This window comes from Vollenhovia emeryi, unplaced genomic scaffold, assembly GCF_000949405.1.
Source record: "Vollenhovia emeryi isolate VEMERY1.0 unplaced genomic scaffold, V.emery_V1.0 DF939141.1, whole genome shotgun sequence".
In the NCBI taxonomy this organism is placed as follows: domain Eukaryota; kingdom Metazoa; phylum Arthropoda; class Insecta; order Hymenoptera; family Formicidae; genus Vollenhovia; species Vollenhovia emeryi.
The window spans coordinates 818,406-844,518 of record NW_011967225.1 but is presented as its reverse complement, the minus strand read 5'-3'; the positions used below and the strand labels follow the sequence as shown (position 1 = coordinate 844,518).

Sequence of the window (26,113 nt, the reverse complement as noted above, 5' to 3'; positions counted from 1 at the left end):
TTCTTATATAGCTGAGGCCCAACGTACGTTTATATCGTCATAGACAGGAAAATATCACAGAATAACATAAGACATGTAGATGTTTCTTGATTTGACGCAGATGTTTTGTGTTAAAAAAATGTATCATTTATATCCTCATATTTATCTGTTTCTTTTCTCATAATGTGTGACAGTATTCCAAAATTTATTTCCACGTTCGGGATTTTTTTGGAAAAAATATACATACTATATATGCACTGAAAATATCCATTCTTGGTCTTATATATAGTTAATTTGCCGTTTGATACGCGTACGTCAAACAGTCTGTGCAAACTCTCCGTCCGTTGGTAAAAATCTTGTACGGACTTGAAAAGAACAGACTTCCTGCTCCGGCGTTTGCCGTTTGCGATACGTGGCGACGTGCGTACGTGGCGCTGTGGTAGCAACATCATGCCGCTGTGAAGTGGCGAGCCGATCGGGGTGCGTACGGGTCGCGAGAAGCATATGTCACTTTTATGATTACACGGTGAAATTCGAGCGAAGAAAATGAGTTGGCTCAGCTCGTGCGTGTTCCTCGTCGTTTCTGTCGCCAGCGTGCGCGCCTACTTCATCACCGTGGACGCCCACGCCGAGGAATGCTTCTTCGATAAGGTCGAATTTGGCACCAAGATGGGTTAGTTTTCTACTGCGTTCCGTCGCTCTCGCGGCGACTTGAGCGAGCGGTTTTTTTATTTTTCCTTCGCGACGACATTGGCGCGAGTCAATTCAGAATCAATCCCGTCGTTTGTCTCGTCGATTGTTACACGATGGTTGTTACTTTATCGGTTTCTTTAATAATATTTTTTAATAATGCCTACCTTACCGATTTCCTTACTTTCTTCACTGGCGTTAGATCTGTACAGATTTTTGTATGAACATCTCCATTTCGTGAAAGTTTATGCCGATTAAGGAAACTTGGCGTGATGCACAATTCCCGTTTATTTCATTCCGCTAATTGTGTGCCAACGAAGAGCTAAGTGATTGTCTCGTCTGAAACGGCCGCCTAAGATTTTCGGTTGACTATTTACTGTTACTATTATTGAGAACTTTTTACTATTGTTGAGAAAAACGATCATTTTCAAAAGAACTCCAATTTCAGTGAATTGGAAGGAAACCTGTGCGTTCTGTCAGGACATAATTTTTACGTTTTACAGGCCTCACGTTTGAAATAGCGGAGGGCGGGTTCCTGGATATAGACGTCAAGATCGTCGGACCCGACGGTAGAATGATCTACCAGGGCGAGCAGGAGAGCAGCGGCAAGTACACGTTCGCCGCGCACACCACGGGCGTTTACACCTACTGCTTCAGCAATCAGAAGAGCACGATGACGCCGAAGGTGGTCATGTTCAATATGGACATCGGCGAGAATCCGAAGCAGGCCGAGGAGAACGCCGGCGCGGAGGGCCAGGACGGCGATGGCAATCACGGCAAGCTGGACGACATGATTAAAGACCTGAGCACCAGCCTGTGGGGCGTGAAGAACGAGCAGGAGTACATGCAGGTACTTGACGCGGGTGGCTTGACGCCCCTTCGTCGAAGCGACACGGATCGTTCACGTCTCTTGCGATTGTTTGCAGGTCCGCGATCGCAATCACAGGGCGATCAACGAGAGTACAAACTTCCGCGTCGTGGTGTGGGCGTTCTTCGAGGCCATGGTGCTCGTCTGCGTGACGATAGGGCAGATCTTTTACTTGAAGCGATTCTTCGAGGTTCGGAGAATCGTGTAACTTAGGGACAACTAATGATACACTACGTGAATCAATTGTACATTTTTCTATGTAATTAAATTATATATCTCATTCACGATAAGCCGTCGCCGCGGCAAACTGCGCTCACCACTTCGTCGAGGTTCGAAACTGTGCATCGCTAGCATTAAGGTATTTCCTACATCTGTGTATAGTTTCTAACGAGCGAGTCGGCTTGTAACTGAGCGAGAGACCGGGGCGAGGACTCGACGTTGGGAAACGTCGAGAAGAGGTGAAACATGTCTGTAATAACGAGGGGAAAACAAAAAATACACACGCATCTTTCTGTAATTGTCGGTGATTGTATTCGGCGGGCGATACGCGTATCCGTAGCTCCATCTTACACTTTGTAAAACTTCGACCGGCGACGCGGCTGAAAGGCCTAATGGTCCTCGCCCGAAACCGGCTCGTTGCCGATCGTCCTTCCTGTCGCGCGTGTCTAATTAACGGCATTCGCCCGGCGCGATAATGGACGAGTCAATCGGCAGGGACGATTTCCTGCGGGGAGAAAAACGCGCGAGGGACGCGATAACGATCGTCGGGGCAGAGCCTGACATTTTTCCTCGGCGGCAGCGTTTCGTGGCGTAAAGGCCTTCAATTAATGTTACCCCGTTGAGCGCTGGTCGGGAAAAGGGAACAGAATCTGCCGCAATTAAGGTGACCGATCGCGCGTGTCGTTTCGATCGGCGGCGTGGCGGGGGGGGGGGGTAGGGTGAGGACGTTAAGAGGGTACGGGCTAATCGATGGCGATCACCGTATTGGCGCTGGGACGCTCGACGGGTTCGTGTCGCGACGTCGGTACGTTTTTTCCCATACAAAGATAGCACGATGGGGGGGAGGGGGAGGCGGCCGCATCGTCAAAGCGACGCGTACGCGATGACGTAACGGGTTATCGATTACGTTCGCGACACGTGTGCGAGCACGTTGATCGGGAACGTGACGCCCCCGATCCTCGGGGCGGGAGAGCCTCGCCGAGATTCGCCGACGGATAGACGGGGGGACGAAGGGGGACACCCGCGGTGAAATCGGCCCGCGGCGCGAGAGAGCGATCGGCATTGCATTGCTCTCCGGAATGGAAGAAGCCAATTAAAGGTGGGAGGGTTGGAGGGTCAGCAGGAGTGGGGGAGGAGAGCGCGTAACGGTATAATTAAAGGGAAGAGAGGCGATCGTGAAAGAAAGCGCGCCGATGAATAAAACCGTATCTCCTCATCGCGCGGCCGCCGGGGGCTCTAACGAGCGGGCGGACTTTTTGGTTTCTCTTTCATAAATGGGGGGCCGTTTATCGCCGCGCGCGCGCGCGCGCGCGGGTAAAGCGCCGATTACGGGCGACGGCCCGGCAATCACGCCGCGCATTTAGCGCTAAACGCCCCTCCTCCCCCCCTCCGCCCCTTCGTATCCGTCGATCTCCGTCGCGTGTTCGATATCGAGCGCGATCGCAGCTGCGCTCGGGCGCCGTGGACGGTCCAGCGGGGAAAAGGATAGAGGGTGGCTGCGGCTCCGATTAACTTAATCTGTAATTTACTTATCGCTGTATCTGTAATTTACTTATCGCTAGTATCTGCGCTGTTTGTGGCACGGGCAGAATTATTTGTTCTTCGGCGATTAGCACGCGAAGAGACAATTTGGATCGGGGACGACGAATTACGCGCGGTGAAAAATGCCGCTCCGAGCGAGCCTTGAATTAATCGCGCGTGCAGATTAATAGGAATCTGGTCGGAGAATCTGTCCGAGAGACTCGTCGCGTCGCATTCTCGCTGATGCACCCTCGTTTAGTAGGAGTGGCCGGGCGAGATCTGTTCCAAGTATCAAAATTGAAGAGTTGCCATCTTGATTTATGACAACTTATTCTACATTTCGTTGCGTGCGATTAACAAATAATGATACGCGAGTTATAATTTGTATACACGACAGTCGCTCGCAATTTTTCCGTTGCAATTGGAGCAGACTAGCAATTCTCTATCTTACGCACAATGTTACATCTCTTGCACGTTTTTATGGTTGTAACATCGGACTTTAGACGAGTGACATCTTTTTTCCGAGAGGCTCGGACATCTACGGGACAAACAGGTGGATAGAATCGGAAGACCGTATTTTCGCGGTTGAACGCGATGCCAACTCAAGAGGATAATGAGGATCTCTAGAGATTCTAAAGTAAGAATCTAAGACAGAAAAACGAAGTTCTGACTATTACACTTTCCGTTTCCGGAAGATCTTCCGGAAAGAAAAATCTTGCACGATTTTGTGTCCTCGTCAATTTGATTCGTTTGGACAAAGGGAGGAAACCTTCATACAGATACATCTCGAAGCGATTTATTAATTTACATTAGTGTAGTATTAAATATGCGTTAACCATCTTTCTTAGATTTCGCGCTTCGCTTTAAATTTATATCGAGTTCTGTCAAACATTTCGGATATTATACATTTGTGTGACACACTAAACCCAATCGGGCCTTGAAAGAAATCCTCAGGATTTTCGGGTAACCCTGTTCGAGTGGCGGCCTTGTTACACGAGAGCGGCTCGAAGGATGCCGAGGATTAATTGGCGGGTCCGATCGCGCGCGCCGCTACCCCCTTGCCCTGTGCCTCCTCTCGACCTCCTCTCCCTTCCCTCGCGCGGCGATCCCTTCGAAGGGGTTGCACGCCACGTCGGATCTCCAGTCGGAGTGGTGAGAGAAAAAAAAAAGAAGCGCGCAGAGGAGGAACGAAAGAAAGGAGCTGCTAATTGACACGGGCGATTGCACGTAACGGTATAATTAGAGAAAAGAATACGGAGAGCCCGGGTCCGGTGCACCGATGAAACCAATGAACCAGCCACCGCGCGGCAAAGGGAGAGGGAAGAAACGAGAAAGGCAAAGAGAGAAAGAGAGAGTGGGAAAATACGGCGGGCGGAGCGGCGGGAGAGAGATGAACGGAAAGGCAGAAAAGCAGCAGGGGAGAGAAGCAGCCGGCGGGTTTCGTGCGACCATCGAGGGGTTCCCTCTCCGAGAGAAAGAGCCGCGGGCCTACGGTAAGACGAGAGAGAAAGAGAGAGAGGGAGCGGGAGAACGTAATCGCGAGGGCGAGGGAGAGAGCGAGAAGCGCTGGTCGAAGAGACAGAGAAGGGGTACGCGACGACCACGGGGAGCAGGAGAGAGAGACCGGGATAGACAGAACGAGGGGGGAGGATCGGGAGGGAGAGCGAAAAGAGAGGGACCATAGGCTCGTGGACCCTGCCGCGATCATTCTGTACCAACACGCCGCGCCGGTCGGTTTCGCAGCGTTCCCAGGGCCCTCCGATAACACCACGAGGAGGAGCAGCAGCCGTTCTCCAACGAGGTCACTTCCGCGTACCCCCGTCGAGGGAGAGAGCCCCGTTCTGGAGGAAAAGTCACCGGGTCCCCGAACTGGCGAACATCTCCGTTCTTCTTCTTCTTGTTCTTCTTCTTCTTGCCGCGAGGTACGAGGACACCGCAGGACGAGACTCGGAAAGTGAACCCCCATCGGTGAAAGGTGCCGCGAGAGCCCGTTCGTTTATTTTTTTCTTCCGTCTTCCGGGAGCTCGATTCCGCCGGGACCAGGCCTCTTCGTCGGGACGATTGTTCGCTGGGCGAGGTATCGCCCGCTCTTTGATCGAGAAGCGCCGTTGGCTCCGAAGAGGATACCGCGAACATCCAGGAAAGGCGATCGCCAGTCTTGGAGCGGATAGAGATCTGGCGGTCTTCGAGCTTCAGCGGGATCCCTCGTCCATGCCGTCGTCGGCGGTGCCGATCTTGCGGCCCGTCGAGAGGGATTTAACAGAAAATCGGATTATATGGTGAACCGATCGCCCGAATGCTGAAGAATCCGAGGAACTTTATGCGACATACAAAAACGAATGCTCGGGGGGGATCGTCGAATAATGCACCTCGGTAGCTCGCCTTTATCTCGGGCGTTCGATCGGATGACAGGTTCTCCAGTAGAACAAGAACGACGACCGTCTACAGGCGCATCCGTGCGGAACATAGTCGAGCTATAAGTTCAACGTCGAGAGCCGTTGAAGCGGCAATTAATGCGACGCATTAAGGATCGAGGGCGCGATCTTGGACGCGATCGACGTCTCGAGCGTATCCTCGTGGAGTGAGGATCGCGAGAGCGGGATCTCACGCGGGCAGTCGCGCCGAACGGCGCGACTCGTTTACTCGGGCTCGCGGCGGCGGCGAAAGAGTTCGGCGGAAATTATTCCGTCAAGATCGCAATCGCGCGCTGGCGTGACCGCGCGAGCAGCTCGCCCAGGCGATCAGGTTTCGCTCCGAGAAGAAATCTCGCTCTTCCAGCGCGTTCTCCGCCGCGCTGCGCCGTGCAGGGGAAGGTTCGCCAAGTAGTACTCGATCCACGGCCGAGTACTCGCCCGATCCTCGACCCGATCTTCTCCGTGCGATCCGAGAGACCTGGCGAACCAATTATGCGAGTCGGTAGGTGTTATGAGCCGCAAAATGAGACGTGAGACGGCGCGGAGTCGTGTCGCGCGAGGCAGGAGAGGAACGTTTCCGTCCGGAGGACTGTTCACGATTCAAAGGACGAGGTCCCGTCGCGACGATTCCCGATAAGGAGAGGGCGAGATCGATTCGCATATCGCGATCGGCGCTATCGCGGAAGGACGAGCGAGCGATACGAGATTATCCCGGCGAGTCGAGCCGGGGCGCAATTATCTCCGAGACTTAACGACTGCGGCTTGCTCCGTTCCGGTGAGTAATTATTCAATTAAACGGCAACTCGCCGTGGGTCACCCCGGCGAGTTTAGTATAATGGTCAATTCGCCGTGATGAACGCCGCACGATTATTATTCTTAAGATAATAAATATTTCGGAGTCGGAACGCAGGGTATAGAAGTGCATAATAACTGCGAAACCTAATTACTTATTAGAAAATTGTTTAATTTCATCTCATTTCATTTATTGCAAAACGGGGGAGACGGTGAAAGAAAAAGTAATACAAAAAAGATTTAATTTAAATTAGAAAATGGGAAAGATACCCGTCGCGGTTTGAAGGAGGACCGGGTTCAAATCCTGGCTGATATTTTTCGCAATAAATTCTAGTGGTATTTAAATAGCATCGAAAATAAAAATTGTTTATCGATTTCAGTGTGTGAATTTACAGTTTTAATAAATGAAGGATTGTGCTTTTTAAGACCGACAAACAATCAGCGCGCAGTTTATTGAGTGAAACGTGTAGGAAATGAGCACAAAATTATTATTAGGCTACGAAAATCGAGGACCGAAAATGGCATATCATAATCATTCGCATTTAATGGAAAAGTTGATAGTTATTTTGTACACGTGGATACAAGTGATTCTTCTTTATACGCGCGAGTATTGCGAGTAAACAGCCGAGGATCATAATAAATTAAAAACTTTTGTCGGTATAAAAACGGAACGCACCCGTTTCTGCCACCGCAGATTAATTTCAATCTCATTGTCAGCTTAAATTGCTTCCAGCCTTTTTCTAATTTTTGAAATTAGAAAAAGATACAAAGTGAGTTGAACCGAGATTCAAGTTGATCTGCGTTGGTAGAAATGGAAATAAGGGCCAGTTTCACAAACGTCAGTTAATTGCTAACCGGAGGTTAATCAATCTTCTCTGTCTTTTCTTATTGTTAGATAATAATATAGAAAAAGATAATAATACACGGAGAGAATTTTCTTTTAAAGTTCATCCTGAAAATCGTGTGATCGTGGGACAACACGGCATTTCGAAGACTTTTATGAGAGCTTTTTGAAATTTTACCACTTACTAGTAAACTTGCTAGTAAAATGTATGGTACAATTTAAAAAAAAAACTCATAAAATTCTTCGAAACACCACGTTGTCCCACGATCACATAATTTTCAGGCAAGATTTTCAGAGAAAATTCTCTCCGTGTAGAAAATAGGGAGTTGACAGTCTCTGGTTAACAACTAATCGACGTTTGTGAAACTGGCCCAAAGAGCACATGCCTCGATAGAAGAACGAGACGCCGTTTCTTCGAATGTCGGCTAATAACAGCGATGGGAACAATTAGAATTATGCGATTCCAAAAGCGCGTACGCGGACGATTCTTATATTTCATCGCGGTCTTCCCGTGATAAAAAAAAACTGTAAGGCTCGGCGAAGAAATACGCGTAATGCGCGAACGACGCAGCCTCGCGGATCGAAACACGCGTTCGGACAACTGTCAACCGTCGTAACAGGATCTCGTTAGCGGGCGGTCGTTACAGTATACGCGATGACGGTGTACGGTGGCGATCCGATACTCGACAAGAGCGTCCGCCGAGATAAGCTTTCATCGGCGCGATCGCTCGCCCGCGTCGCGAGAGGGTCGCGACTCTAAGGACGCTCAAACCCATTCACCTTTCAGCTATTGTCCGTGAGCGTAATTCTAGATTTTTTTTCATAAAGTAATCTGCAGACGCGGCGCGCACCTGCATCCGTCGAACGCTCCGAAATCGGTCCGTCCCGATTCCACTCGAAGAGGACGAACGTTGTGCAGTGGAAATCGGCACTGATCGAGCCCGCCAGCGGCTTTAGGATCCCCTTAAATATTGTACTCCAGTTTGTATTCTCGTATAGCGTTCGCGTGGCCGGTCGCAATGCATATAAATCGTAACTTTCTAAGAAACACATTTCCGAACGTGTGCCGGGACTTTCTCGCTCAAAATCGAATCTCCGCCCGAGATCCCGATGCCCCTTCGCTCGATTTCATCCGGAACGTGATTGACGTAATAAAATTGTGCCTCTCGCGGACAAAGATTGCCGGATTCCCGGAGAGATATCGCCGCGGAGAAAGAGAGATATCGCAAACGAGCGTGGAAATCGACTCGAGATACGAGCCGTGCCGTAGTCGCGAGAATTTCCGCCCGATAGTCGCTGGACCGGCAATGATTTACCGATGTCTCGGTGGATTAATAGGCGAGCCCCCACCCCTCCTTTTAACGGCCTGCCCGGAGTTCATCTCGCAAATGACCATTCCGTTATGCCTCGACTTTGCTCCACTTTGCGACCGTCACGAACAATAGGCACGCTCCGGCAAGCGTCATCGATCTCATTTCCGTGGACCGTGGATGTCATTTCTCACGGGATGTTATTTGCCAAGGGATGATCAATAAGGGTCGATGATTCCGCAGAGAGAATCTGATGATATTACATGGTATGTCCCAAAAGTAATGCGTCGCATTTTTTTTGACGCGACTATATGTCGCAGAGCGGTCAGACCGATTTGGATAGGATGGGGGAAGTTTAAGCTTTCCAACGGTTCCGCGCTGAGTTCTCTCCGTGCCCTGGGTAGGTCACAACGTGTCTGTTTGTGAGCTCCTGTGTAGAAGTCTCGTACTTTTCGGTATGTTCAATAAATCCGACATTAACCGAACACTCATTCGACGGTCAGAATTCAGCAACTGGCGCACACGAGTCACACTGTCGTCGTTTCGCGACGTTGCGTCCTTGGCGGGCTTCGTCGGCGACCTCCTCCCGGCCTTCTTTGAACATCTTGTGCCACCTGTTTGACCGCGATCTGGACAGACAATCGTCACCGAAGGCTTGCTGAAGCATCTCGAAAGTTTCCAGCGGCGTCTTGTTCAGCTTCACGCAAAACTTGATCACGTATCTTTGCTCTACAGTTTTCTCCATCGTAAGTACGACGAGACTTCTACACAGGAGCTCACAAACAGACACATTGTGACCTATCCAGGGCACGGAGACAACTCAGCGCGGAACCGTTGGAAAGCTTAAACTTCCCCCATCCTATCCAAATCGGTCTGACCGCTCTGCGACATATAGTCGCGTCAAAAAAAAATGCGACGCATTACTTTTGGGACATACCTTGTATAATTATCCCCGTTTTCTACGCGTATAAAAGAGAACGCCCGTGCGTTTTCTTTATTTAATTTCTAAACCCTTTCTGGACTAAATTTTGCACAGTTACTCTCTGGAATGTCATGTTGTCGTAGAGGAGCTTTAAGATCAAGGGGGTCAATTCTGTATCTTACACTATAGTGAAAAAAAGCGAGTAGCTTTGTCTCTTTCTAATCGTCCCCTTAGAGCCACTCACTTTTATTTTCACTATTATTGTAAGATACAGAGTTGACCCCTAGGTGACAGCTTTGGCCTCACCCCCGCCTTTTCCAACTAATATATATGATTGCTTCAGATTGACCTGCTTTATTTTAAACATTTTGAAATCCTCTTGAAAACGGAATATAATCAAATGACAAATGGCATCAAAGCCATGGCACGCGGCATGGTTTATTCTCTGCTAGATTTATCGGAAGAACAAAAGAAAAACGCAAGGGCGTTATGGCAATTTCAACAGACTACTTCGGTTATTCTCTATGCTATTTTTTACGGTGAGGGGTTGTTAGCCTCTCGCCAACCCCCTTTTCGGAGGACAGGGATATGTGTGGCAGGATACTCTCGGTTAGTTGCCACTTATCTCCGAGAGAGAGGTAGCGTCCGTAAAAACCAGCGGTATCCGTGGGTGGATTTGAACTCGGGTCTTCTCGTTCATTTGTTTACTAAGCTCGCCACGCTTTTCCCAACTGTTACTGCCACTACTACTCCGGGATCTTGTGGAAAATGTATAGACTTCCAAGTAACGTGGACGCACCTCCCCTTCATTTTATCTCTCTGTGATAAATTACGTTTAGTGCATTAACAACTCAAACTATTATACCTACATGTGAATTTGTAAATTATACGCCACTAGAAATTAATTTAAATATTTAATTGTTTGATTTGCACATTTTCACAAAGTTCTGGATATAAGGAGCCCGGGTGGTTTAAGCTGGTCCCTAATATTTCTTCTAGCGAATTCGGTTGCTTAAACTAGTGCGCACTGAGCGCACACTAAGGCTTGTTTACAGCCAATTCTTGTATTTAAGGATCGTCTTAAATATCCCTTGAAATACTCCGTAGCCAGCAAAATAATCTGTATATCATCCACGTGGATAATTTTTTTGGCTAAATACTTTTTGAACGTGTATTTAAGACAAAGTTAAATATAAGAATTGACCATAAACAAGTATTAGTGTGCACTCAGTGCGCACTAGTGCAACCGAATTTGCTATTAGTTTCCTTTTCTTCGCACCGACGATTTTTCCAGACGAGAGCCGACGCGATCGGCTCGCCGTCCTATGCCCTCGGGGAAATATTTTCCAACTGAATTTCTCGCTTCGCTCTCGGCCTCTCTCTCTCTCTCTCTCTCTCTCGCCGTAAAATTTCGCCGTAAACACACTCCGTGTCCTCGGACAATCGGAAAAATAGCACGAGCGCGCGCGACGCGGTAAAGAGGAGGAACTCGATCTCTCGCCGCGCCCGGAGATTGTTTAATGACGTCGGTCGTTATCGGGCGAATAATATCGCGTCGCAACGTTCGCCCGCCGCCGTTCCGCGTCCGCGACGACGCCTTTTAAACGAGGTGAAAAGCGTGTTTTAAAACTGCCGAACGTTTTACGACGTCGCGTCGCCATTAGCCGCGGAAATATTCGCCGGGTAAGATATTTCGCGCGACGCATCATCGACGCATTATGCGCCGCTCTCGCGCGTGGGGGCCCCGTCGCGGGGCCCGTACGACGGACTGAACTGGCCCCGGAGGTGCAATCACCGGGGGATCGTCTCACGGAACGTTTAGGGACGCGGCGCGGCGGTGTAACGACAGCTCTCGCGGATCCGGACTTCGTAATACGACGGTGATCGACAACGAGGCCGTGTACTCCATTATCTTAGATCGGATCGGGCCGCGATTATCCCGGACCGGACCCCCTTGATCGCGCGCGCGAGCAGAAGAGAGAAAGGACCGTCGAGTGATCCCTCGCGGAGACAATTTCCGGCACTTTTCACGTTTCCGAAAGCGGGACTCTCCTACGATGGGTCTAATCTCATTAAACTTGTTATTGTCGCGTTATTAACGTAGAGGAAAGTTCGCTATTACGAGATAGGATCCTAATATGGGATAGCTCCATTGTTAGATTGTATGATTGTTGTGAACAAAGATTTGTGAACTGAATGTGGGTGGTAAAAACCTGCTAGCTTATATTAGAAACCTATCTCATAAAGGACTTTCCTCTAATCTCATTAAACTTGTTATTGTCGCGTTATTAACGTAAAGAAGTCCCCTATTACGAGATAGGATCCTAATATGGGATAGCGGGGTTTCTGTTAAATTGATAGGCATCATCAGTTGATTCCGCCATGAATTTATTGCCCTTGGAGCGAAATCTGTTTAGTGGAAAATTCATTGGTAGATTGTATGATTGTTGTGTAGAAAGATTTGTGGCTGAGTGTGGGTGGTAAAAACCTGCTATCTACTATTAGAAAGCTATCTCGAAAAGGACTTTCCTGTATCAATGCGTGCCGTTACGCTTGATTCGTAAAATCACTCGATTCGTTGAGGAAATCCATTGAGTTCCCCGTATTGTTTATGGTCACGTGCGTTACGATTCAAAACGAGAAGGTACGACGTCGTTACACCGATACCTCCCAATTAAAAGTCAGTTCTCCCGGGGATAAATTAGTGCGGCTGAATGTTAATAAGGTACCTTCACGAAAGCGTCGTAAAAGTTATGAGTTACGATTGGATGGAGTGCTGGATACCTACGCACGTACAGTGAGCGTAATCAACGATTACAATGTCCGACGAGGGCCTTTTGTGTCCCTTTCACGTGTCTGTAAAAAGGGGCTGTCTCCCTCTTGATGTACGTAATTACTCTTCAGCGTCGCTGCAATCTTTCTGAGTACTCTCCACTCGCCTCGCTCGCTTTCGCCCGTTCGATCAGTTTTACCAAATAGCGCCTGTGTCCTCGAACTGACTTTTCATCGAACGCTACGTCTTGAAAAATCATCAGAAATTAGCGTGCGATCGACAGCAGGGGCTCGATTCCTGAATTCACTCCAAGGAGAAACGTATGCGAAAATTCGGCTCTTACAGAGAAGTTGCAAGCTGATTGGCTGTTCGCGTGGTTCTTAACCAATTGACTTTTCTGTGAGGGCAGGATTTTTGCATACGTCTCTCCTTCGAATGAATTCAAGAATCGAGCCCCAGAGTGCCCAGACAGCACAGTGAATTCGCAAAGTATCACGGAAAGAAAAATGTAGTTGCCGTAGCTAAAAACTGCTTGCGGCAACTAAATTTCAGTTGTAAAATATGGACAGCTAATATTTAGTTGCGATAGCTAAATATTTTGCTACTTTGCCTATTGTATTAGAATGCGATAGCAAACCATGATTAGCTACGCTAGCGAAAACGTCCTTTTCAGCGGGGGCGATTAAGTCCCATTTCTATTTTAAATTTAAGGATCTATCTTTAAACACTTCGCATCTCTCCCGCATGATCGATCTCCCGCGAAAACAACGTGCGTCCCGTGTATACGTTGTATTACAGGCCCTCGGATTATATGCGAGGCACGCCGTACACTCCTAAAAGGCAGGACGATCCTCTCCGTCGAACGGAGTTTGTGTTTCCGCAGTCGACTGGTTTTTCTCCTATCTGAATTGTTCTAGCAAGTCGTATCCTTCGCGCAGGCTGTATTGACAATCGTCGACCGGTCTCACTGTACTCGCGGTATACCCCTCTTTCTCCGCGGTCCCTTTCCCCCTCCCCCTCCCCCCCCCCCAGAGTTCTCCACCGCCTTTTCTCCGGCCTTCCTCTTTCGCTTCGTCTCTCAGCTTCCTCCTCTCTTTCCTGCCGTTCGCGGGGCCCCTTCTGCATCCCCTGCCCCCCTCTTTACCCCTTTCTCTCCCGTCGTCCAGCTTGCCGCTCTCTCGGCACCGGTAGGCTCTCGTTTTCCTCCGCGTACGCGCACCTCGAGTGTGTGTACACTCCGTCCTTAGCTTCCAGCTTCGTTAAGAGGGCTCGAGTCGTCGTCTTGGCGCGCTCCGTGAAAATCTAGAGCCTATTGCCCCCCCCCTTCTCCACCCCCACCCTCGGGGGACCGTTTGACGCGACTCGGACCCTCGAACGCGCGCTCTCTCTCTCTCTCTTTCTCTGACTCTCCGCGCGCTGTCTTATCTAGTGAATACAATTAACGGCCTACCTGTATCGACGGCTCTGATCCGCGTCCATGTACCAGAGGTCCTTAAACGTGAATTTTGTTCACTCTTTTTTCCCCCCCCCCCCGGGACCAGCATTTTATCTGCTCTATCATTCACCCTGTGAATAAATTCGCTGTTGAAAAATCTGAGATAACGCTAAATTATACGACAGGATATAACAACGCAATAAAGCAAGTATGAGCTATTAATTTATTACGAGTAAGTTCGCTTTAAACGCGACTTTGTTCTTAAAATGACATCGTTGAGATGCGCGAGGGATTTTTGAGGTCGAGTCGAATGGTTGAAATATAATTTTTAACTAACAACATATAATTATTAGATTGCATCTTAATTCGTTGATAAGAGAATAATTTAATGTGGGGAAACATTGATATAAATTCGTCTTAAGGTAAATTAAGGCACATTTAAATGGCTGCTTACGTTCTTAACAGTCACTGGTCATTTCCCTTGAGTCTTAAGTATTACTACTTAAGTTTCTTCGTGTGTCCGAGCCTCTAGCCAACGATTGTAGTACTGGGGCCCGATTCTCGAAATCATTCGAAGAAGAAACGTACATTATACGAACATTCTGCTCTGACAGAAAAGTTGAAAGTCGATTGGTTAAAGCCACGCGAATAGCCAATCAACTTGCAACTTTTCTGTGAGAGCAGAATTTTCGCATACGTTTCTCCTTCGAATAAATTCAAGAATCGAGCCCCTGGACGCATCCACTGACTGTCTATTAACACGACTGTATTGTTTCGCTTATCAACGGGAAATACGAGAATCACAATACTTAAGCCGGTATCCATAGTTCTTATATTCAAGACCGTCTTAAGATCAACTTTAACAGGGTTGGGAAAGTTACTTTATGAAAGTATCTAGTTACAGTTACAGTTTTTTTTCGCTAAAAATGTAGCTAGTTACAGTTACTCAAAAAGTAACGAATCGCTACTTCGCAGTTAGTTTTTTTGCAATAAAAATAAAAATATCAGATCTGCATTTGAATTGTAAAGCATCGATAAAAGCGTTTACGCGCAAACGCAAGGCCTAATGCGATCTGTGTAGGTTTAAAAAATATATAAAGTAACCATTAATGTAACTGAGTTAAGTTACAGTTACAGACGGAGAGAAAGTAACGAAATTAAGCTAGAGTTACCAAAAAAAAAAGTAACTGTAACTTCGTCACAAGTAACGAATTACTTCCCAACCCTGATCTTTAGGTACTCCGTAGCCAATGAAATTGGCTCCAAGCAGCATCTTTAGATAAATCCAAGACGGAGTCTTGAATACAAAATCTGACTGTGAATACCGGGCGCTACACTTGACGAATAGTTCGCACTCAAATCGCAGAAACTCAAATTTGAATAGTTTGCACATTTCTACGATATCGTCGTTTATAATCCAGAAATTCGAGAACGGACGACAGAGAGAATGGGATTTTGCAGCTCGCATCCCATGTTAATTGACAAGTTTTACTTTAGCATACAAAAAGTGCACAAAATTCACACATAAGTATTATTATTAAGCTACCAAGAGAGAGATCCAAGCCAAGGAGGACGTCTCCTCCCTTTTAATTGCAAGTTTCCCTCTCCCGCCAATTCCCCGCGAAGGATCTGCGATATCGCCTTAACGACGAGAGTAAATCGTCGCCCCGCGCGCTACGAATCCGAACGTTTTAATCGGCCCCGAGTTGCGTTACGATCGCATTTTACGATTCGGCAGCTGGCGCGTTACCGGCCTCTGTCACGGGGATTATGCAAGCGCGACTACTCGAGTAGCTAAGCAAAGTGCGTCGTTATGCACGTGCACCTAATATTAGATTTGAGATTCTCTCTCTCTCTCTCTCTCTCTCTCTCTCTCTCTCTCTCTCTCTTTCTCGCTCTCGCTCTCTATCTCTGCTTCTCCTCCTTTTGTTGCTCATTATAACTATACGACGCGGCCGTACGGAATCGGCAATTGGCTCATTCCGTAGCAGACGCAACGGCGCTCATTGCATCCTATATCGCCCGGTCATGTCTTGTTCAGCCGCGAGCCCCCAGCGAGATGCTTTACCGCTGATAATCCGCGGCCGGTCCGCGGCGAGGACGCGTACCGGCCGAGGTGCGCGCCGTTTACATTCCCGCCGTGATCGCAAATGCGTTTTATGCGCCGGCTAATATCGCCGGGCCGATCGCGTGGGCTAGATAGACGGGGCGATGTGCCGTATAAGCACGCGCGCGCGCGCGCGCGCGCGCCCGCGCGTATACACCTGCGTGCGTACACGTGTGTTTATACCAGTTTCCGCGGCAGGGATGTACAATACAGCAGCCACCGAGTGAGAGCTAGCGCTCCGCGAAAGCGGCAGGGAGCTACCGCGGGCTCTCCTTTCCCCGCCGCGTCGAGCGAATTCTGCGCAGAAGTGAATCGGGACGCGTGCCGCGATCGAGACGATCGTTCTTTCGGAATGGACGATCCATTCTGTAGATCTCGAGACGCGCGTTTTTTTTAGTTCAGCTTCATCTCATTTGTTTCGTTAGTTGACTTTTTACGCAGGTTCAGGGTACTATTACGCTTACGTCGTAAATTTTTTAAGCGCGTTGATCGGCTACAAGCTGGAACATTTCTAGACTCGGCAACTCTTCTGTTCTGCAGCCAATAACGCGCTTGAAGAATTTACTTTGAATGAAATTACGGTTTTTCAACGTGATTTTTCAAATCTAAGAGTTTACTTAAGAAAATTTAGAGTAATTTTCGACACTTGAAGTAATTTTCAGACAGCCAAGCCTGTCGAAGTTCCCGCTAGAGGGCCGCGCGGCATAGCACTTTCTCGTAAGAAGAAATTCTCGTAAGAAAAATATATCACATACTTTTCACAATTCTTAAAGTAAGTGCTAAGTTTACCTTAAATAAAAGTTTAAAGTGCCCAAATTTACTTCTCGCGTTTCTTAGTTTTCCAAAGTCAAATTTTAAGCAATGCAGAAAATTGCATGACGACCAATGGCTGGCAAATTCTAATCAAAGAGATTCATTGCGAAAAATATTACATTGGTTAATCAACTACTGGCGTTAAATCATTCTTCACGTCAAATGTTAAGCTTTTCTAAGGTATACTTTCCCAAGGGGAGAAATGATTCGACGTCGATCGACGAGTCATTTCTCACCGAAGTCCGAAGGTAGGACCTCGATAAACGATCTTTAGACACCGTAAAACAGAATCATCCGCGAAAGTCGGTCCCAATCGGAAGAACAACCGCGCGTAGGACTAATTACTAGATCGGATTGACGAAATCTCCGCGGCCCTCGGTAACCCCGCGTCGCACCGTTATGTAACTTGAAAGGGTCTCCACTCGACGTTGTTTACATATCGCGGTTGCAAGGTGGTGCTCGACGTTAACGAAGACGGACGTAGGAAACGGGCTCGCGCGCGTTTCGGCTACGTCACTGTCCCACGTGGGCAGCGGGGCCAGGCCTCTTCGCGGGCTGACCTCGGGGACGAAGGGACAAACCGAGTCTCCGGGACGATTGCGGTGTCACCGCCGCTGCGACGTTACACCTTGCGCGCGCCCGCTCGTCGCGCTCTCACGTTGCGCAAACTGTTGATATCAGTCCGGGTGTTGAGTTACGATTTGCAGGGTCTATCAGTCGCGCTATCGCGCCCTCCGTGCGGAATAATACTCGTCATGCGGAAGGACCGCGAGAAGAGCGCGAGGCTCTCTTCTCGTCGCGACGCCTTCGTGTCACTGATCCCGTTTCAGTGCTTCGCTGTACATTATTGAGTCGTGGACACGAGATCGAACATGCACGAGCGATTCTTATCTGCGGTCTGAGTAATCAGATGCGTCGTTAATGAACGAACTGCGGATTAATCCCGCGGCAGATGTGGATTATTTATCATCCTCTTATCGCGCTTCGAAAGCTGATACGCGAGGGATACCAGATCGCGGCTATAATGTTCCGCGGAAAAAAAACAGAGTTGCAATCGTTACATTTCATTAAATTCCTAATTAAGATACCGACTACTAAATTTATCTTGTTAATTTCAACTTCTAAATGTTGTTAGCTTCTAAGCGCACGGCACGAATCGGACTTTGCGAGCTTCATCAAGATCAGCAGCTAATATGCAACGGATACCAGTCCACGGTTATGCTAGTCTGCGAACGATATTTTGCGAAAAAAAGGGGGTTGCAATCATTACATTTTATTGAATTCTTAATTAAGATACCAACTACTAAATTTATATTGTTAATTTCAACCTCTAAATGTCGACAGCTTCTGAACGCGCGGCACGAATAGCCGCTCCTCGATTTCCTCCATTTCTAGGCTTCACGAGCCTTCAAGTTCAAAAGCTAATGTACGACGAGCACGGTTTTAATAGTCCGCGAACGATATTTTGCATAAAAAAAAACCAGCTGCAATCCCTACATTTCATTAAATTCTTAATTAAGATACCGACTACTAAATTTATGTTGTTAATTTCAACTTTTAAACGTCGGTAGCGTCTAAACGCGCACGGAGCGAGCCGCCGTTTCCTCGGTTTCTAGGTTTCGCGAGCTTCAAGAGCTCCGGGCCGAGTGCGCGGCGTTTAATTGAGGCTCGATTTTTCCACCGGCGACCGTGTGATGCATCGATCCGACCTTGATTTCACCGTACCGCGGTCACCGCTCCTTTTTCGTTCGGTCAGGCACGATTTACGGCCGGGTCTTGCCGATGCGGCGATTAACACGGTGCCTCCGCTCGCGCCGCGAGTTGGCCCGCAATATACGAAATTACCGATTTCCTCCGATGCTTGCAGGGGTGAAGGAGAAGGATGACGATGCGAGGCAATGGTCCACTCCTGATGTTGCGATCGCTGATGGTCGCCGCCGCCGCCGCCGCCGCCACCACGACGGTACCGGGGACCTGGATGTGAGTATCTTCCAGCGTCTTTCGCGTGTGACGCGACGACGTTTCCTCTCCTCATTTTGTCCCCGCCGAGAACCCGATCGAAGGTGTCAAGCGGTTTCGCGTATTTATAGTTGGACGGGACGCGATTACTTTTTTTCATTAGGCTCGCGCGACTCTTAAAATAAGCCGACGCCGAAGGACAAGGGGTGCCCTACATATCGCCGATCGAAGGATGAACTAACCGCCGCCGTGCCGGTGGGGTGCCGGCTCTTACGGTGGAAGAGGAAGCTTCATTATGCGAACGTCGTTTCATTGAATTTCCGACGATCCGGACGCCGTAATCGCCCCTGACGTCGGTTAATTGAAATCCCGTTGTATACGGACGCGAAGCACCGTGAGAGGCGAGCGAATTAATCTACGGGCTAATTAATTCAACTAAATTGCTAAGCCGTGGTACAACTTGCTCGCTCTGTCACTTGTTTCGTTTTGCGTCGATCATTTCTGCGCACCCGCCATTTTTCATCGAAATCTCTCGCCGAAATCAGTGTGACAGTGACTACGTTTCCACCAAGGGTCAGAATCGGGTTGGGGTGAGCGCTTCGGTGGAAACACCAAATTCGAACCAGAACCCTGCCTTATAAAATTTTAAGGTAAAAACAGAATCGAGGTAAATCAGAAAGCCACTTATTACTATTTAACTTGTTGGCAACATTACAGGAACCTAGCAAGACTTTTGTCGTTTCCACCGGACCTCATCAACCTTGAAATTTTATAAGGTAAGGGTTCAGGTTCAAGTACGGTACGTCTCCACCGCAAGATCGCTCACCCCAACCCGATTCTGACCCGACTCTAGCCCGACTCTGACCCTCGGTGGAAACGTAGTCAGTGTGACAGGATTTTATACCAAAAACATGGCGGAATACCACGTGATCGAAACCAAAGAGATCAAAGTTCACTAGTTACACTATGGTATAGCTCAGAGTTGGGTAGTGTCTAGTTAAAAAGATGTAATTTGAACTTAACTTAGTTATAAAAAAAAACAGATAACTTATCCAACCCTGGTATAACCAGTATGTTCACTCTCTGTCGGCCCTTTGGTCTTTTCGATCACGCAATGGTATTCCGCCATTGCTTTGGTCAGCAATCCAGCCGTATGTGTGTGTATGTACGTACTCGTCAAAGCTACGCCACCACACATACAACTTTTTTCTCATTGACTGTGGCCAACAAAATGCCGGGTGCGCAGAAGGGACAGCCCAGTGTGTACTAGTGCAAGCAACCGCAATGGGAAAAAATTGTTCGCTACCATAGCTGATCATGATTGGCCAAAAATATTTTGCTATCGTAACTACAAAGTTCTATTACAGCTAAATCTTAGTTGTCCATACTTTACAATTAGAATTTAGTTACCACATGCAGTTTTTAACTACGGCAGCTACAGTTTTTTTTCTTTTTCCGTGCGAATTCGCTATAAATGATCGGGCAGTTTATACCGAATGATTGCCGCTTCCTTACATCCCTCGTTAAAGAGGCGGTCGCGAAGCGTCGATCGAAATCCCCCGCCGGGAATCGTAAGTGAATCGAAAGCGGCTCTTTCGTTCATGGTAGTCGCGTTACCGTCTCGAATCGTCGAATTATATTCCCATCGGGAACATAATCGACTCGCGATTAATTATACGCAGCCGCGGACGATCGTCCGGTTGCGATTTAAGGATCGACGCGTCGCGCCCCGCGAGGAGACAAGTCGGCGCGCGATTCTTCACACCAGATTTCGAATTTATGGGCCTTTGTGCCCGCGAAGCGTCGTGGGAATCCGGGCGAGGTATCTTTCGTGCGCGCGGCCCCCCTGAAAACCTCTCTCTTTTGCCGCGAATGAAAGCCCCCGTTCCCAATCGAGTCGCTCGTTCTCCGCTCGCCGGGAGTGTGTCTAATCTCTGAATTGCCATTCCGACCCCTGTGTTCTACCCCGCGTGAGCATGACCAATCACCGAATGGTCCCGGACGCCCGCGCGCCTTTGTGCCCCGGCCGGATCGCCCCTCCTTCGCTCCGAATTTACCTCTCGTACCCTATCTCTCGCAAGGAGGATCCTCGCCCGCTTTTTTCTTTCTTTTCGTCGGAATGCGCTCGCAGGCCTCCCCTGAAGGCTGGCTCCTCTGACACGCTCTCGTACGGCTAATTCGGTGACGAAGGAGAGCGAGGAGTCAGCAAGTCGGAAATCGTCGCGTTTCCGACGATACGCGCATTAGCTCGGCTCCCCTCGTGTCCCGTGTCTCGCAATTCCCATGCAGCCCCCATTCCGGATTAATCGCCCGGTTGGTTAATCAACCCGGCGCGATCCTTTACGCGTGACAGTATCCCATTCCGTGCCGCGCGCGGCCGCGCGATCGCCTCGGGACACCCCGTATATGCGAATATATATATATACACCATACGCGTCTCTCGCTGCGGATGTAGCCGCAATCTCTTAGGAGACACGGGGCATTATTTTGCGGGCCCCGCGCGGCCCACGTCGCGACGACGACGGTGCCCCGCGCCGTGCGCGTTGCGTGGGCCGTGCCCCGTCGAAATATTATCGCTCTTTCCGCCGCGTGGCTCCTTCCCCGGCCCGCGCGGTTTGTCCGCGCCATTGTTTTAGGGGAGTGTAAAGCCGATGATATATCGTCACCGGAGCGTGTTCCAGAATATTAATGTCGTCTATTACACTCCCTAGACGCTCGCGCGGACTTTTACGACTCCGCTTTCTCTCTCTCTCTCTCTCTCTTTCGGTCACAGCGATACCTCGGATGGACCGCGATAGACGGGGCGAGTACCGGGATTCTGTTTTCCGATACCGGACGAGAAAACATCCTGGGAAACGTCCTAGGTGCGTTCCTTCTCTCCCGCACTTCGACGTGGTTGTTTTCGTTAACAAATCCCACTCATTGTACTATGACCCAGGCGAGAATTACTCAATTTTCAACGCGGAATCACATTTAGAGATGTGCCAACTATTTGAATACGAATCGAATCGGACTAGATCTCGCCTGATACGCGACTCGAATTTGAATTTCTGTGATTCGAATCGAAACCATTTGACAATTGCGAATGTAGATGGTTCGATTGAGAATCGTATACGGTTAATCTTATAAAAGTATGATTCTTATTAATGAAGTAGTAAGATTGCGCTAATAACAGGTACATTCGGTACAGTAGGTGCTCTCTGTGCAACCGCCCACCGCAAAAAGTTGATCAACTACAAACTATACTATTTTACTTTAATTGCTATTCATATAATTGATGATGTATAATTGGATTACATTAGAACATTGTAACAAGTTACCTGAGATTTACCTAATTATTGCGACACTGAACAAAGCAGGTGTATTTCGTCAGCTTTACGTTCAATATTAAATATGTTCCTTACGTCAAGGCAAATTTATATTATCTAATCAATATTACTATTTCCACGTCAAAATATTCTCTTACCACCTACGTGTTAAAATTCGATCTAACAACAATTATATTGTTAATTGGAAATGATTATTCAACGATTCGATTCGTATGAAATTTGGTAAAATCCGGTTCGATTTGGATTCGAAGAGGGAGGTAAAATTCGATTGGACAGAAAAATCCTCGATTCGCACATCTCTAGAGATCAGTACACCAGCAATTTGACGAAATTATGATAGTCTTCTAATAATTGCGCTGTAGAAATTCCCAAGTAACGCACGCTGTTGATACACCATACAAGCGGTCGCGTCACGTCGCCGACAATCCCAACGAGTATTCACCTGAGTCACGCTCGCGCAGGTCGTCCAGGTTGCACCGAGTCGTCGTGCAGGTTGTCGCGACTCGCTGCGTACGTCGCGGCCGGACTAAAGCGATCGCGAGACGGAAGCCCAGACTTGAGATTGCGAGATGTAATTGCAAAGTTTGCTCCTTTTCTTAAATCGCATAGCAGGAGCAGAGTACCTTGCGTGCGAGTATCAACGTGCCTAATCTTACACAGGGTGTCCTCTTCGTCGTGAACCTTCTAAGTATCTCCGTTGTTTTTGACAAGATATGAAAATGTAGGATTTACTCAAATCTTTGTAGAAAGAACAACGCGATCAGTTTTACGAGTAAATAAGGGTCGTTGGTTTCAAATACAATCATACTTATTTACAATGCGACTTTAAACATTTGCACATTTCGACTTTACTTCGCCAGCTTTAGCAATGATTTGATAACAAAGGGACTGAGAGGTCAAAGAATAAGAAGTTAATCATTCAAAAATTATCGAATAGAAAAAAGGGTATGAAATAAGATGACATTACGATAATAAATACCAATTATAATCGGCTAAAATTTGCAAATCGCACACTTTGGTCTGTATGATATGGCGCTTGGCAAAGATCAAGCCCATTCTGCATAAAATAGATCATATCGATAGATTAAAATGTTCACGTACAGCCCTGGCCAAAAGCATTTGCGACCCCTTCAATGCTTAGGAATGTAACTTCTTTTCACTACAACCAACTATTTTGTATATTGTGACGTATCGGCACGTTAAACTGAGGGCTTGTTTTCTGTTCCTGCACTGGTGAACTAGTGCAATAAATTGGAGTAAGACAAGTATATTTTTTCTCATTCTAGCTTACTGCACTAGTTCACCAGTGCAGGAACAGAAAACAAGCCCTGAATAACCTAAACAAAGGAAAAACGTGCGAATTGAATTTAGCTAAACGATTAAAATGCAATTACTTTTTGAGGAAGGAAAAATAAAACGCAAATCGCAAAAATAGTGGAATGTCCTCATAGTATCGAGACACACCATAAAGCGTTACAAAAAGACATCAACCGGTGTTGTTTATTTAACCTGAACGTAAAATAATTTAAAGTTATTGAGGCTTCACGTAGGTGGTAAATATTTTGGGCCAAGGCTGTATATATTAAGTCCATAAATTAATGGTAAAGCACTATTCGTCGCTTGACAGCGCGAATATGATAGTCCACTCGTGTAGTTGAGACGTCCGATAAAGTTAAAAACTTGCAGGCAAAACATTGTAAATTTCAGCACGTCACGTTTTAACAACCGCTAATGGTTTATAAATGGCGTGCGCTGATGGGAGAAAAATGTACGTGTCAAACTTATCGCCGTTAACTTCTCAATCTTACGATGTCCCGTGGCAAACATTGGCCACAATATTCGAGGCTTGTCGCAATAAAGTACAAACGCGGTCTACACGGGTCGCGCGTGCAGCATCCACCACGGTAGATCGTCGTTGGCTAAACAGGTAGTTTGTCGGAGTCACTGGCGCAGAAATTGCGAGCGTTCAAATCTCCGGGACGAGATCCGTCGGGTTGGCCGGCGATTTCGCCGGCTATATTTCCCGGGGATTTTTCTCCACGGACGATCTCACGGGAATAAACGGGGGGAGGAGACGCGATTCGAGCTCGGCTGTTGAGACCTTCGCTCGCGACGACGCGACATGACGCGACGCGACGCGACGGCCGTTTCGAATTTCAGATTGGCGGGGCCCTTGCCGGCGCGGTCGCGCCCGGCCCTCGGCTTCTGTCTTTGACGGTGCCGTTCCATCATCTCGCACGGTTGACTCACAAATGCGCCATTAAGGAGGAAACCCGAGGGCCGCACCGCGCCCACGAACGCTCGCCGCCCCGCACCGAATTTAATATAATCGGCGTAACAAATCTCCAGGAGTTATAAGGGGGCTGCGGCCGATGCTCCGTCGACGTCACGGCGTTCTCCAAACGGTCGTCGAACTTACGTCGACGGCGTGACATAATTGACAGAGAGGCCCTCTTCGACCTCGGAATGAGAATCCCGTCAGGATTACGGCAGAATTGCAATCGATCCGACGTTTCTAAAAAGAAAAGCAATTCTAGACCTTAGTCCTTGAAGTGCGACAAGTCGCGAGTACTTTTAACAGTGTCACTTTGCACCTTGTAGAAACCTGGGTCTGCGACACTTGCCGCAACTGGAACCGGTGCAGTCGATGGAGCCGTTTGACGCGAGTGCTTCCACGGTCTGCGTCGGTCTGAAGGGCCTGTCCCAGGGCCAGGGAAAGCTCTGCCAGCTGTCCGTGGACCACATGTTCAGCGTGGCCAAGGGCGCAAAGTACGGCGTCGTGGAGTGCCAGCATCAGTTCAAGGACAGAAGGTGGAACTGCTCCACCGTCCACGACGAGACCGTGTTCGGGCCGATACTCAGAATAGGTAGCTACAATGCTCGCTCAGGCACCGTGCCTGAATGGCAGCGATACTTTTTCATCTATTTTCTCTAATCGAAACGACGTTGCAGCGAGCAGGGAGACCGCGTTCGTTCACGCGATCACCGCCGCCGGAGTGGTCTACTCCATCAGCCGCTCCTGCCGGGACGGCCAGCTGTCGTCGTGCGGATGTTCCAGGAGTAGCCGGCCCAAGGATCTGAAGCGCGATTGGATCTGGGGCGGATGCGGGGATAATCTCGAGTACGGCTACAAGTAAGTGCGAGCGGCTCGCGTAAGTCCCGGTCCTATAAAAGCCGGTAACGGCTAAAAGATTCGAAGGAATACACCGGCGGGCTCTTCCTTTTCTCTTTCCCTCCTCCCTTTCTTTTCCCCCTTTTTTTTCCTCTCTTCTTCTCGCGAACGTCACGGAGAAGCCGGGGAAACTGGTTTGAGGCGTGTTTTCGTCGGTAATAAGATGTTGTGCCAGCGCGAAAAGATACGCGCGACGATGTTTCTGCGCGCCATCATTTTTCCTAAGTCTCTATATCTGATTAACACGGTGTAACCGGTCCTCGGTATTTGATTAATGATGGTCCACCGATGGATCGTAAAGGCCCGCGAGAGCCATGCGTATCCAGATAACGACTACCGCCGTAATATATTTCGATAATAATAACAGTCACGCCGAGTAACATCGTCGCGAAATTATTTTTCCGAAAACAAATTCTTCTAGTCACCGCTTAGCGATACAATTAATACAATATCGATTAAAACGGTACTATTATATTTTTCGTTAGACTCGTGACACGGTCCCGATACGAAATAATTGATGGTTGAATTTTTTCGTAAATTCTCCAAAGCCCGAAAGCATGAGATAAACATCTGCCTACACGGAGAGAATTTTCTCTTAAAATTTACTCGAGAATCATGTAATCGTGGAACAACATGGCATTTCGAGAAGAATTATTATGAGTTTTTTGAAATTCTTCAAAATGCCACGATTACATGACTTTCAGGGTGCATTTTAAGAGAAAAGTCCTCTATTATGAGATAGCAGGTTTTCAACACCCAAAATCAATCACAAATTTTTTTCGTAACGATTGCACGAATGAAAAAATGAATTGTCCGCTAAACAGATTTCGCTCCAAGGGCAATAAATTCATGGTGGAATCACCTGATTCCTATTAATTTAACAGAAACTCCGCTATTAGCATTCTATCTCACTATAGGGGACTCTCTCTCTCTCTCTCTCTCTCTCTCTCTCTCTCTCTCTCTCTC

At 48.1% G+C, this 26,113-nt stretch overlaps 2 protein-coding genes and 1 long non-coding RNA gene across 4 annotated transcripts in view; 2 read left to right on the top strand and 1 right to left on the bottom strand.

The window, feature by feature from the left end:
- Positions 1 to 288: 288 nt before the first annotated feature.
- Positions 289 to 2,054, top strand: LOC105566952 (transmembrane emp24 domain-containing protein 2). The gene is made up of 3 exons (XM_012021407.1): positions 289 to 652; positions 1,173 to 1,519; positions 1,596 to 2,054. Exons 1-3 carry the CDS (start codon positions 526 to 528, stop codon positions 1,743 to 1,745), a joined length of 624 nt encoding a protein of 207 aa, XP_011876797.1. The 5' UTR covers positions 289 to 525; the 3' UTR covers positions 1,746 to 2,054.
- Positions 2,055 to 3,339: 1,285 nt separating this feature from the next.
- The window catches only part of LOC105566951 (protein Wnt-5b-like), a 26,061-nt gene continuing 3,287 nt past the window's right edge, over positions 3,340 to 26,113 (top strand). Inside the window, exons 1-4 of one of the 2 annotated variants that reach the window (XM_012021406.1) lie at positions 3,340 to 6,466; positions 18,555 to 18,667; positions 24,577 to 24,842; positions 24,928 to 25,108. In XM_012021406.1, the coding sequence (XP_011876796.1) occupies positions 18,570 to 18,667; positions 24,577 to 24,842; positions 24,928 to 25,108 (545 nt within the window). In that variant the 5' untranslated portion in view covers positions 3,340 to 6,466; positions 18,555 to 18,569. Of the gene's footprint in view, positions 6,467 to 18,554; positions 18,668 to 23,240; positions 23,903 to 24,576; positions 24,843 to 24,927; positions 25,109 to 26,113 lie in introns of those variants that run through there. The other variant, XM_012021405.1, reaches the window with a different exon arrangement.
- On the bottom strand, positions 8,179 to 13,892 carry LOC105566950. The gene is made up of 3 exons (XR_001009322.1): positions 13,783 to 13,892; positions 12,348 to 12,578; positions 8,179 to 10,378 (listed from the first exon to the last, which is right to left on the bottom strand). It is a non-coding gene; the product is annotated as an uncharacterized LOC105566950 (long non-coding RNA).

Bases quoted from the DNA above. Each gene is read 5' to 3' on its own strand.
- LOC105566952 (XM_012021407.1), top strand. From the start codon at position 526: ATGAGTTGGCTCAGCTCGTGCGTGTTCCTCGTCGTTTCTGTCGCCAGC. The intron at 653-1,172 runs GTTAGTTTTCTA...TACGTTTTACAG, and splicing joins CGAATTTGGCACCAAGATGG to GCCTCACGTTTGAAATAGCG. The intron at 1,520-1,595 runs GTACTTGACGCG...GATTGTTTGCAG, and splicing joins ACGAGCAGGAGTACATGCAG to GTCCGCGATCGCAATCACAG.